Genomic DNA, 14064 nt, shown 5'->3' with positions numbered 1-14064 from the left:
CACATATTTCTGTCCATGCTCCAGTCTGTCAGGACTGGTTGTGACTTTTTGCCTGGTCTAGGTTTTGTATTTCTTTGTATGTTTCCCTGTCTAGTTCTTTTAGTTCTACGTGTACCTTGTTTCCTGTCTGCCCCAGCTGTGTCTCATTTGTAATCACCTCCCCATGTGTATATCAGTCTTGTTCCCCAGTCAGTCTTCGTCGGATCATTGCTCTGTTACTTGTGTCAGTTTGTGTGTAGAGCTCTTGTTTTTGGTTTCCTGTGTCACCTGCTACTGTTCAGTAAACACCCAGCCTTTCCTTCCTGTTTTGATGCAACCTCTGAACCCATCGTCTATCAGTCTGACGATGATTAGACTCTGGGGGCAGCAGCCAATATTTGGGGGTTCCGGTGTAGCCAGCGGACATCCGGACAAGACTTCCTCTTCCATGCGCCGGTCATTGTTTACAGTCCGATTAGCAACTTGAGACGTGAGAGTCGAACGTTTCTCCACACAAAACACAAACATCCATACTTTTTGTAGGTGTTTCAGGTCCAGACGACATTTGGGCTAATCTCTATAAACAGATATCTGCATATGAGACGTCGGCTCTCAACTCCGACTCCATTCTCGCGTCTCAAGTTGCTAATCGGACTGTAAACAATGACCGGAGCACGGAAGAGGAAGTCTTGGCCCGGATGTCCGCTGGCTACACCGGAAACCTCGAAATATTGGCCGTCGCCCCCAGAGTCTAATGGTTGTCAGACTGATAGACGATGGGTTCAGAGATTGGTTTTGATGTGGTTGATGTGGTTTGTTGTGGTGGGAACGGTGGGACAGAGGAAAACACAGATGAAAAGCTGATATTAGCGGCCTTTAACCCGGTGGCACACGCAGCCCGGCTCCACAGGTCACCGAGCGGTTCACGGTCTGTCCGGACGCTTCTGAAGCTCCTGGAGAGACTCTTCTCACTGTGATCGCCCCTGACTGTGGAAACCACACACACACACACACACACACACACACACACACACACACACACACACACACACACACACACACAGCAGGACTCCTCTGATCACTCAGTCTCATGGAGTCATTTCCTGTTCTAAAGGCTCAGAGTTCAGAGCCTGAAAAACATTCATCTGAAAACTTAGAGAGAAGTGAGTGAATGAATGAATTAATGAATGAAAAAATATTGGAGGAATGAATAAATTAGTGAATTAATTATTGAATAAATGAATGAAAGAATGGATAAGTTCATGAAAAAATGAATGAATGAATGAATGAATGAAAAATGAATGGAGGAATGATTGAATGAAAAAATGCACAGAGGAATGAATGGATGACTGAATGAATGAATGGAGGAATGAATGACTGGATGGATGGATGAATGAATGAATAAATAAATGACCGAATAAATGAATGAGTGGATGAATTATTGAATGACTGGATGAATGAATGAATGAATGAATGAATGACTGAATAAACAGATGAATGAATGACTGAATAAACGGATGAATGAATGAATGACTGACTGAATAAACGGATGAATGAATGAATGAATACCTGTGTGTCTCTGACTGTGTGGTTATCCTCCGTTCTACTTTCCAAGTTGTTTGAATGAATGAATGGATGGATGGATGGATGGATGAATGAATGAATAAATAAATGACCGAATAAATGAATGAATGGATGAATTATTGAATGACTGAATGAATGAATGAATAAACGGATGAATGAATGAATGAATACCTGTGTGTCTCTGACTGTGCGGTTATCCTCCGTTCTACTTTCCAAGCTGTTTGAATGAATAAATTAATGAATGAATGGATGGATGGATGGATGGATGGCTGGATGGATGAATGAGTGAATGGATGAATGAATTAATAGATTAATAGATAGAGTAATGAATGAACACCTGTGTGTCTCTGCAGGCTGTGCGGTTATCCTCCGTTCTACGATGAGAACGACTCCAAGCTGTTTGAACAGATCCTGAAGGCCGACTACGAGTTCGACGCTCCGTACTGGGACGACATCTCCGACTCCGGTGGGCCTTCCTCCTCCTCCTCCTCCTCTTCCTTCTCATCCTCCACCTATTCCTCCTCTCCTCCTCCTCTTCCTTCTCATCCTCCACCTATTCCTCCTCTTCTTCCTCCCGTTCCTCATCCTGTTACTCCTCTTCCTCCTCCTCCTCCTCTTCTTACTCCCCCTCTTCCTCATCTTCATCCTCCTCCTCCTCCTCCTCTTCCTTCTCTTCATCCTCCACCTATTCCTCCTCTTCATACTCCTCCTCTTCCTCCTCCTCATCCTCCACCTATTCCTCCTCTTCATCCTCCTCTTCCTCATCCTCTTCCTTCTCCTCATCCTCCACATATTCCTCCTCTTCATCCTCCTCCTCCTCCTCCTCTTCCTCCTGTTCCGCATCCTGTTACTCCTCTTCCTCCTCCTCTTCTTTCTTCCTCCTCCTCTCTTCACCATGTGGCTCATATGGATCCCACACCATCTCTTCACTGCCCTCTGACGTCATCTGCCTGGAATGTGTGTGTGTGTGTGTGTGTGTGTGTGTGTGTGTGTGTGTGTGTGTGTGTGTGTGTGTGTGTGTGTGTGTGTGTGTGTGTGTGTGTGTGTGTGTGTGTGTGTGTGTCACCTACACATGCTGCTCTCTCCAGCCTGGTGGTTACTGGCAGCCAGTCTGAGACACCAGTCTGGCATCCACCATGCAAACCAGTCCAGTGTGTGTGTGTGTGTGTGTGTGTGTGTGTGTGTGTGGTTTCCAGGAATTAAAACAATCAGAGCGGAGCCGGTCAGCCTTCAATTAAAAACATGAAAATCACCCAAACTGGAGTTACCGGGTTTTCACCTGACAGCGGGGATTTGGGAGAAAACCTCGTTCATGTTTTCACTTCAGTTGAAGGATTTCATGTTGCAGTACGGTTAGAAAACCCTCGAGGTGGAGACTCGAGTCACATGACTTGGACTTGAGTCACAGTTTTAATTGCTTGAGACTTGACTCTTACCAAGTTTTTATCCTATTACAGTAAAATCGTATTGCATTGAAAAGTCCTAGATATTTAGTTTTCTTTAAAATATTAAATTGATACTGGACTCTTGATTTGTTCTGACTTGACTTGCTGTTCTACATTTAGACTTGAGACTTGACATTAATGACTTGGACTTGACTTGCTGCATGAAGAGAAGACTTGAGACTTGACTTGACTTGGGTTCTGGTGACTTGGGACTTGACTCTGACTTGTACTCTGATGACTTGAAAAGGTTTCTAAAGTCTTGACTTGAGATCTTGTGTTTGTGTAAATGACTTAGATTGAAAGTGATGAGATTTGTTCCAGCAGACGACTGAATTTAAATTCTGTTTTCTGAATTTGTATGGAATGATTGAATTTATTGAAGTTGAAACTGATTATAGAAATCAAGCTCATGATGCTCTTACCAAGTTTTTATCCTGTTAAAACCATATTGCATTGAAAAGTCCTAGATATTTAGTTTTCTTTAAGATATTAAATTGATACTGGACTCTTGATTTGTTCTGACTTGACTTGCTGTTCTACATTTAGACTTGAGACTTGACATTAATGACATGGACTTGACTTGGTAATCTACATTTAGACTTGAGGCTTGAGACTGACTTGGGACTCGAAGTTGACTTGGTCACACCTCTGCCAAACTCAAAAATGCATCTCTAAGTTCCTGTTAAGTCGACATTTTGTTTGTGTTTGACCTCTGTGCAGCAGCAGGTGGGTGGAGACAACACATCTTAAACTGACTGAAATACTGACTTTATTTTAATTAAAACACAGAGTGCTCTCAGTGCCAACCATTCATTTTCAAAAAAACGTTCAAGGCTTTCTTTTATTTTTCTCAAATCCACAAACTTTCAGTGATGTTCAAGGCCTGTGGGAGCGCTGGGAGTGTGTCATGCTTTAATTAAACACCTGACAATTGGGATTTGCAGATACTTCATAGCGTTTGTTTTGTCCTCTGTGCAGCAGCAGGTGGGTGGAGTTTATGACAAAAAGCTGCCAATCACAGAAAAACATCCAGAAGTGACTTTGAAAGACTTGGAACTTTTTCAGTGTAACATCTGTGTGACAAACTGCTGCTCCAAGTCGATTAGATTTGAAATTACTATTTGACCTTGGTGTGTGTGTGTGTGTGTGTGTGTCTAAAATTACTGCTGTCTTATGTCCTTCTTTGATGTTTTTGTTTTTTTCCCCAGCCAAGGATTTCATCAGCAGTCTGATGGAGAAAGATCCAGCAAAGCGTTACACCTGCGAACAGGCGCTCAGACACCCCTGGTGAGACACACACACACGCACGCACACACACACACACTCTCACACACACACACACACACCCATGCACACCCACACACAGACAAACACAGACAGACAAAGTGGCATGAAATCAAGATGGATGAAACCAGTCGATGTACGGTCAAGGGGTGTTGACAGGATTTATTTGTGTGTGTGTGTGTGTGTGTGTGTGTGCGTGCGTGTGTGTGTGCGTGTGTGTGTGTGTGTGTGTGTGTGTGTGTGTGTGTGTCAGGATCGCCGGGGACACGGCTCTCTGCAAGAACATCCATGAGTCAGTCAGCCGGCAGATCAGGAAGAACTTCGCCAAGAGCAAGTGGAGGGTAAAGTTTGTTTCCTGCAGCTTGCTGTCCTGCTGATTCATTACAGGCTCCAGCACCACTCCTCCAAAGATCCTCTGTGTTTACAAGATGAATCACTCAGCGGTAAAAACCTGGCCCACCTTACCGTCTGAAAAAGTGGGCGTTAAAAAAAAACTATGCATCACAAAATATTTGTTTTAAAGTTTTTAACAGAAGATATCTGCAAGACAATGCTATTTTTATTTTTTTTTATTTTGCTACTTTCCCACTAATGACAATCGATTGAAAGCAGATTCAGGGGCCCGGTTGCACAAAACACCTTAAGTTTTCTCCTTAAGTATGACACTTAAGTCTTAATTTCTCCTTAGCTGAGGGACTTACTTAAGGGTGTTGCACAGAATCCCTTAAAAGGAAAAACGTTAAGGCATTTACTGCATTGAAAGAGATTTTACAGCAGTAAAATTCTACAGTTTCCATGGAGACCGTTTGTTTGCTTGCACTTGCGCTTGTGATACCTGTGATCACCTCACCTGTTATCGCCTCACCTGTTATCTTCTCACAAAGTCGGCCTATAGATAGTAAAAAAAATGGCAGAAGAAAAGAAGACAAGAACACCAAATTGGTCAGAGGAGGAAAAGATTATACTTCTGGAGGAACACAATAAAAGAAAGCACATACTAAAAAGTAAATTTGATCCGCAAATAACAGCAAACAGAAAACAACGAATGTGGGAGGAAATTGCGACAAAAATTAATTCAAGAAGAGGTTCATCCAAGAGGTCCAAAAAAAATACAACAACTTCTTCATTTATTGCCATAAACTCGGCCATGTTGCAGTTAAGATAGAGTCAGAGACACCTTAAGTTTTTTTCCTTACTTTGGTTGCTAAGGTCTTTTGTGCAACGGTTTAACTAACTTTAAGGAACTCAATACTTAAGTATGAGACCAAGATAAGGAGAAAACTTAAATACTTAAGTGAACATTTTAAGGAAACCTTAAGGAGAAGACTTAAGGGTGTTTTGTGCAACTGATTTTATTTTAAGGAAACCTTAACTCGGACTTTAAGGAAAATCTTAACTTAAGGTGTTTTGTGCAACCGGCCCCTGGTCTGCAACTTTAAAGTCACAATGAAATAAAAAAAAAATCACCAGGTTACCTAATTTTCCACGTCACAATATACACCTTTTTAACAATAAATGGCAAAAAAAATTACAAAATTTGTGTTTTCTTGTGTTTCTATATCAAAACCCCATTACTTTTACCTCCTGGAAAACAGAGTATCTTTAACGGTGACCTCATGCTGCACCAGGAGGCGTAAATAAAAATTCAACCAGTAAACCATCACAGAAGTCCCGCCCCTCCGCCCCTCCCATCCAATAGAACTGCCTTTCTCTCCCTAACTGATCTCCCATTAGTTTACACTTTTGAATGATCTCTCCCTGCGTTATGTCCCACCCAACATCCTGTTTCTACAAGAAATTTGTCAAAATACCATTTCCTTACGACTTTAATCATGATGCCGTTTGCCATACCCAGAAATCGTGGCAGAGTGAGAGCTCTCTGCTTCTTCCACCTCATCTTTTTCTCTCTCTTCTTTCCTCTCTTCCTTCCTCCTCCTCTTCTTCTCTCTCTCTCTCTCCAGCAAGCGTTCAATGCCACGGCGGTGGTTCGGCACATGAGGAGGCTGCAGCTGGGCAGCAGTATGGGGAGCAGCATGGACGCCTCCAACCCGCCGGCCCGGCCCGGCCCGGCCCAGAAGACGGGCCAGACGGCGGCCCAGAGCCAGAGCCAGAGCCAGAGCCAGACGGGCAGCCAGGCCCAGAACACCGGCCAGGCGGCTCCGAGCCAGAGCGCCGGTGCAGCCGCCAGCAAAACCTCTTCCACAGACAGTACTAATGCAGCTCCCCGCAAGGACTGTGAGTCCAAACACAGCACACACACACACACACACAACATTAGCAAGATGTGCAAAATAGCATCGGTAGTAGGCTAGAAAGACAGTATGAAATATATGCATTATGAACAAGTTGATGAATTACAAAGTTATAAAAACATCTCTATATATCCAGTTTATAACAATGAGAGAAATGCAAGAGCATGAGAAAAACAATATGTGAAAAATTACACCATATGTGCAAAAATGTGCTCACATTCACATTAATATATATAGAACATACAGTATATACTGTAGGTACACAAGGGATTCATAGTTGCGTCACAAATCTCCATAGCAACCATGGGTGGTGTCATCATGGAGGCCCAATGGAGAATTGGCTGTGCGCAAATAAGAGCTAAATATACTGTCTTGTCTTTAGCTCTAGTCTCTACTCCAAAACATGAAGAGTTGGAGCTTGAGAAGAGTCAGCTCAGTTAACCTGAACAAACTGTTAGCTAGCTAACTAGCCAGCAAACACACTGATGTTAATGTGAACGTGCTAACGCTAGCTGCTACTAGATACATTAGCTAGTGTGCTAATCAGATGTGTTAACAAGACAGTGATGACCAGATGCTATGGTTAGCTAGCTAACAAGCTGACATTATCTCAACACTAAAGTCAGATTGCCTTGAACCTCCACTGCTGACCTAACTGTTGACTCCTCCCTCCCAGGTGTTGCCGCCCCGGCCACGCCCTGCAGTCTGGCGTCCGCGGCCTCTTCTCCCGCCACGGGGGCGGAGCTAAACCGGCCACACCCCTCGGCGGTGCCCGCGCCGGTGCTAACGGGGACCAAGTGACGCCAGGTCCCGCGGGGAACCAGCTGGGAGGCCACAGCGCTGTGAGGGAGAGAGGGAGGACACGACGGGAGAGGAACAGGATTCCCTTCCTCTCCGTCCTTCCCTCTCCTCACTGCGCTTCCTGTCCGCCGCCCCCCCAGCCTGTTCCCCGCCCTGCCCCAGGGAGAGCAGAGGACTGTACCACCCCCCCGCCCCCCTCCACCGATTCAAGCCACACGACGCCATACTGTACGCCCACCACCCGCCCACCGGGACGCCATGTTGGATCCCTCCTGCCACAGCAGCAGCACGGCCGCTGACTTTCTCGAGGACGTTTGCAAGGCCGGCTGTGATTGGTCGCTATTTAACAATAAAAGTGTTGGTGTTGACCGCTGTGAGCGTGAGCGCTGGGGCCGGGTGGTGTCACTGCTGTTACTCAATGTCAATCAGCATCAACTTCCCTCTTGAATCTGGTCTTTCCTGCGCTGCTTTATTTAGCTTTATTCTCCACTTTGGTTTGACAGTTGGCAACTGGATTGTTTTATTTTGAATGATTACTATTATAATTTTAAAGGAGGTATGTGTAGCGTTTTTAAACACTAATATATCATTGTTAAATTAGTTGTAATATGTTGGTATAGCTACTGTAAACAAATGAGACCATGGTTGAGACGATTGGTCGCCTGTATCTCACACCAGTAATGTTGTTAGTGCTTAAGACTACATTTCCCATCAGCCCCGTTGCTTCCTGCCCCCCCCTCCCCCCTCCCTGAAGAGGATCAACATGTTGGAAGTGATTTCTCCATCTTCCTTTCCCTGCTTCCACCATCTGCTGCCAGAAACTCTTTCAGCTTTAGCTCCGTTTGCTCTGGAAGAACAGAACCTCTTCCTGTTTTGTGCCGTAAAGCGATCCAGCAGATTTCCCTCCAGATCCACCAGGTGGAGAAACAATGGAGGATCCAGAGTAGAGGCTGGTAGAGGCTGACAGGCTGACACTGATCTCTGCTCTCATTTGTTTACAGTAATTTTACTAAATTCTCAAAGGTAATGTGTAATGATTTATTGAAGTTAAAATGCTACACAAAGCCCCTTTAAGACCTTTCACATGTCCTTATGGGCTTGTTTGTTTGTTTGTGCTTTAAGAAGTGCTTTAAAAGTACCATACGACTGTTGAGACGTGGTTACATGAGTAAGCGCTTTACCTATTTTGCACAGGAAGGTTCAGATGCATTCTCAGACACAGATTGTGTGTTCGCAGCCACCAGTTAGACTCCTCGTCCTCCTATGTTTATCAGACAGAGAGTTAGAGATTGTAAACCATTTTAAAAGCCCCACAGCGGGTGTCAGAGCATTGTACGACTTCTTTGTTACCTAAAACATCCCGATGTGTTTTATTATTTTCTTACTTTATAAGACTTTTATAACAATCACCCTTTAAGGGACACACTTACAGGTTACTATGAACCATGCAGCAGGTGTAGGATAGGATAGGATAGAGGTAAGTGCTGGAAAACTGTCTCCAGTCGAGAACGTTAGCGGCTACTAAGATATTTGGATTCCCAAACTGCAGGCGGTGCGATGCAGTTTTCAGGCGGTTGAAAAGTCCCTGCTGGAAACCGTCTCTCCGATATTTAACTGCCTGCCACGTGGGTTTTCACAACACCCGTCCCGCGGAGTCAAAACCCGAGACGGAGGAGCCGTCGCCTGTCGCCCTCCCTCCCCTCTCGTACTGAAGCCATGACCTCGCCTCGCCAGCCATCGCCGTTGGATCTTCTTCGAGCTGCGCCCAGTCCAGAAGCGCTCAGGGAAAACTGCAGCTGCACTGTGTGTTGGCGAAAACCTGGTTTCCTGGTTTCAATTTTTGCTGTAAATGTTTTTGGTCCAGGTGTTGGGGCATCACAGTTAATGATGGGTCGAGAACTTATGTCCTTATAGCAGCGTTGTAGTCCAACTCGAGTGCCAAGTCTCAGCTGTCCAGCTCGAGTCCCAATTTCGATGTATCATGACTTCAGACTCAGATTTGAATATTGATGACTCAGACTTGGACTTGAACTCGTGCGCTGAGGACTTGAACTTGAACTTCTCAGACATCGGCTGCACTTCTTTTCAGCGTTTCCCTAAATTTGTACCGGATCATCTGGTTGGTCAACAGTATCGGCCTACATGTAGACAGAGGCTGTGAAAATTTATCTTACAATTTATCTTGAAATTAACTGAGTGAATTCCACACCTAAGAGTCACCATTCCAACCAATAAACTAGCTTTTAATGTGACATGTAAATTTGTTTGTGTTCTTTTTTGTTTGTTCTCGCAAGGATTGCTTGAACTCGGACTCGAGCTCAACTCGGATTCAAACATTGAGAGCTTGGGACTCAACATGGACTCGAGGTTTGGTGACTCGACTACAACGCTGCTTTATTATATTTGGAACTAACATTTTTGATGCAGAGTTTCGGGGTTTGGGTTCAGGTTGTAGCACTTCCAGAGTCGAGGTGGCACAAAGAAGGTTTAGGTCTAGCTTTGTTTTGGGTCACTGGTGTTTAGAGCCTCTTTAGACGTAACACAGAACTCAGAAAGCAGAACTGTACAATGTCGGGTGCTGACTCACACATATCAGATTGTCATGTCTCTATTAGATGCAAATCTACCTATCCCTTTATTGTGATTTGTAGCCAAAGACTAGCGCTTGGTACGTAGAAAATTTGGTTGATCGTGTTCTACCTGATTACCAGAATTACTCAGATAGGAAGCTACATAGAGCTATATACACTGTTCAAGAATGGACTGAACTAAAACTAAGGGCTGAACTCCAACTGCTAACTAATCTGGAGAGAGACAACAAGGTACTGATCTCTCTTTAACCCTTCCTGGTCCGTGGCCGTCTACCTTCCTTCCTGCTTCCTTTGTCCAATCCATCCAGATTTTGGTTCAATAGTATCTGCAAAGAATTCGTAGCGTTTGTTTTAACCTGCAAGGCATGGCAGATGGGTGCGATTGATTTACCACATCAGGGTCATTTTTATTTTCTTGTATTTTTATATCAAAATCCCATATTACTTACTATTATTACTCTTCCTGGAGAACTGTGTATCTTCAATGCTGACCTCATGCTGTACCAGTAGGCGTAAATGAAAAAACAACCAATAATATCAACAGAAAATACATCAAATTAAGGACTAAAGATTCTCTCAAAATGCCGTTTCATTGGGAATTTAAGATCACAATCAATATACAGAATTGACCTTCAAATACTTTGTTGTGATTGTCTAAACTTTATGGCAACTCACTGTATTGTCCTATGTGGTGAACCCCACCCATCTGCCATCTAGCTCTTACCCGATCATCTCACTATAAACGGTGCATCTAAGTTCAGGGTCAACTTGCCGATTGTTCTTTCTCAAGAACGTCTTTATCTTTAACCCTGACATGCTGCTGCAGAGCCAAAGTGCAGTAACTACCGTACTTCCTCTAACAGTGGCCGGTAGTCAATTAAAAGCCGGGTTTCCAATAATGGCCGGGGCCGTGGTCGACACGAACAAATAAAGGCTGGCCCCAAATACAAAAAAAAAAAACAAAGGAAAAAACTACGGTGGATACAGGTAAACTCCTGGTGTCTGTTATATAATGTAACTGTAGTTTGTAGTAACGTACAAGTGCCACAAGATGGCAGTATGCTACAAGACGGCTCGGCCGGCGGAAGTCTCTGGAGCGTGCCGTCGTCGATTACCGTAATTATCGGTAATGCGTCGCAGTAACAAAAAAACGTCTACCTAACGAACCCCAACAGAAGCAGATCAGAAAACAAGGAGGCTTCGTACTAAAATATGAGCAAATATACTTATCAAACAGAGAGAATTAGAAATAAAGGCCTGTCTCTAATATAAGCCTGCTTCCAATAAAGGCCTGGTACCCTCTGCAGCTGAGGGAAATAAAGGCCCGGGCCAATATTAGAGGAAATACGGTAAGAAAACAACTTCAGTATTTTTCTCCTGTCCTGCCACACGTACTGTTGGTACAGAAGTGGGCGGTACTCTGTATTGTTTATTGCATTTATAGATATTATTTTAGTTGATATAAAATCTAAGCACTAGTCATGACCTTTGAAGCTAAAACACTCATGAAGTTGTTATTGCTGTTTGCCCTAGCAGGGCAGCAAACAATATTGAGTCTGTTGGCCAGCGTCGAGGTTCACTAGCCACCACTACCCACAATGCACTGCCTGCTTACAGCCTGAGCATGGTCAGAGTCCAACAGAAACCTCCTATCTCCCAAAATCTGGCTTTTCCAGAACTGAGAAAAGCTTGTTCAATTTTCCGCAGTGGGTATTATTTACATGCACACTAATAATCTCAATAAAAATCTGATTAAGGAAATACTCCCAACTATGGACAGGATTAGTTTTCAGGGGAGGGCGGGTAATGTAACCATTACAGGAGCATGTCTGCAATTTTAGTCCCGTCCCAATCTGCCATGTCAGTCATTTTTACGGACTGTTCACGCCCGCGTCAGTAAAGATCCTGGCCTCTTTTACCTCCTGTAAAACGCCCAGAAAAAAAATAACCTCAGCTAAAATTAATCCCATCAGAACTGACACCCTGGGATTGTTGGTGAATATTGTGTCATTTCTTTTGGGAAAGGACCATCTGCTCAAATTGCACCTGAAAGCAGCGTTCACCTCAGACCTCAGACCTCAGACCAAAAAAAAAAGGATAATATTTATGAAATATTTTAACTTGAAACAGGTCAAATTTGACCCGAACACAAAAGGAGGGTTAATGTGTGTTAACAGAATATTGAACTGGGGAACTTAGGACCCTGGGAACATGGAGTAGACACTCCCAGCTCTGTAATCTTAGAGACTGAAAATTGGTTGTTAATATTAATTGGTCGTTAACAATTACTTTACACACATTATCCTGAAAACTCACCCAGTCTGAACAGGACTTTAGTCTAATTGTCATCAGAGTAAAGTCATGATTGTGTAAGCAAAGGCCAGTTGACACATTGATTTTTGCTCAGTCTTGCTTAGATTTATTTGGCCATGTAGCCACCATAACCACGCAAATTTGCTGTTTTTAATAGCAACACCCATGTGTCACGTGCTGCATGAATACATACTTCTGCTTTCAGCTATATATATAGTTATACATATACAGTATATATATATATATATATATATCTGACATTCTTCTGATATCAGCTGTGGGCTGGATCTCATTGTGTTATAAGCTTATGTGACTATAAAATGAATCCATGTAGACCTGGTTTATCGGGGGAAATACTCATACTTTGAACCATGTAAGGGCTTTAATCGAACCAACACCTTAATCTGATTATTCACTGTAACCAGAGTATTGTGTGCATGTATACAACATACCCATTGATAGCTATGCATTTTTTCTTAAGAGTTTTCAGTGCATTGTCAGCGGTTTGGTCGAGGATCAGGAAACACAGGGGAGACAGCGGTGTCAGCAGTCAGCTAAAACTGGAGATAAAAGTTTTACCTTTCCACAGGGCAGCAGGGTGGAGCGGTGAGCCGGAGTCTGGCCTGAGGGTTCAGCCTCCATGTTGGCTAGCATCCGCCCTGCTGAAGTGTCCATGAGCAAGACGCTGGATCCCTGCAGCTCTGAGGGAGATTATCACATTATTATTATTACACGAGCTACGTTATATAAAAGTGTCGGACCACCAGGCAGGTTCTCCGATTCCTACGCAGCAGATAAACCGTCAAACCGACACTGTAAAGATATCTATCATTAAATGTGATGTCGTCTGCTTCAGACCGGGCGTTTGTGAATGTGATGCGAGGCCGGCGGCAGGGAGGAGAGAGTCCAGGTTCAGGCTCCGCTATGGTTTTTTTTGCTCTCGTCGTTCTTTTTACTGAAAGAAAAAACTTTAAAACTTTTATTGCTTTCTGAATGAATCTTTCCATGAAAAAAAAAGATGCTACTGTACATAGATTGTGAATATGAATGAAACATTTTCAAGATCATATTTACGAATGTTGTGCTGTTCAGGCATGTGTGAGTGTGTGAGTGTGTGTGTGTGTGTGTGTGCGAGTGTGTCGGGGGAGTTGATTGTATTCTCTATGGAATGTTTAATGTAAAAAAAAAAAAAAAAAGCTTAACTCCCCCTTTACTCCCCACTGCAATTTGCTTTCACATGACACTCCAGCGTAACGCACCTGGTGACTGCCATCTACAGTTGTACAGTGCAGAGTTCAATGCCATCAGTATTCTACCACAACCGACTAAAGGTGACGGCGTTGTTTACCGAACTCAGGCTTATGTTTGCCATTCTGTGGAAAAAAAACAAAAAAAAAAACAATCCAAAGCTGTGACTGACTCAGAATCACACACTGTTACGGACCGGAGGGTCGAGCTCGCTCTCCTCAGAGCTTTTCAAAAGTCACTTCCGCCGCCTACTGAAGCAAAACATAAACCCTCAAGTGCATCGTCACAAAAGATGAAAAATACGAGCATGTCGACAAAAAGTGCTTCAAGAATTCAACTTCACCACGAGTGTTTGCATAATCTTATATGCCCTTGTATGATGTTTGTATCTCTGTATTATGTAAAAGACCTACAGAAGAAGAGATGCCCATGTGTCCCACTAAAAGCTGGGTGTCCTGAGCGGCAGACTGGAGTTTCAGCTTGACAAACATTTCTGTGAGGCAGAAATAATCTGATTGGTTGAGTTAAACCTCAGTGGGCGGAGCCAAAGAACCACAGGTTTTCAGA

At 43.6% G+C, this 14064-nt stretch overlaps 1 protein-coding gene across 1 annotated transcript; it reads left to right on the top strand.

Annotated features, from left to right (window-relative positions):
- Positions 1-755: 755 nt before the first annotated feature.
- On the top strand, positions 756-9565 carry LOC139660103 (calcium/calmodulin-dependent protein kinase type 1D-like). Its single transcript, XM_071538160.1, has 6 exons — positions 756-907; positions 1917-2029; positions 4217-4295; positions 4546-4633; positions 6254-6527; positions 7221-9565. The coding sequence occupies exons 1-6, from the start codon at positions 756-758 to the stop codon at positions 7343-7345; spliced, it is 831 nt and encodes a 276-aa protein (XP_071394261.1). The 3' UTR covers positions 7346-9565.
- The last annotated feature ends 4499 nt before the right edge of the window (positions 9566-14064 follow it).

The sequence above is a fragment of the Centroberyx affinis genome, unplaced genomic scaffold, assembly GCF_046629955.1.
Source record: "Centroberyx affinis isolate AG114_WGS23_722 - 3 ecotype Tasmania unplaced genomic scaffold, CSIRO-AGI_Caff_v1 ptg003215l_1, whole genome shotgun sequence".
NCBI classification, from domain to species: domain Eukaryota; kingdom Metazoa; phylum Chordata; class Actinopteri; order Beryciformes; family Berycidae; genus Centroberyx; species Centroberyx affinis.
The sequence above is the reverse complement of the archived record's forward strand: the minus strand, read 5'-3'. Positions and strand labels throughout refer to the sequence as shown.

Coding starts and splice junctions, on each gene's coding strand:
- LOC139660103 (XM_071538160.1), top strand. CDS start 756: ATGGGTTCAGAGATTGGTTTTGATGTGGTTGATGTGGTTTGTTGTGGT. Junction 908..1,916: donor AGGTCACCGAGCGGTTCACG/GTCTGTCCGGAC, acceptor GTGTCTCTGCAG/GCTGTGCGGTTATCCTCCGT. Junction 4,634..6,253: donor TCGCCAAGAGCAAGTGGAGG/GTAAAGTTTGTT, acceptor CTCTCTCTCCAG/CAAGCGTTCAATGCCACGGC.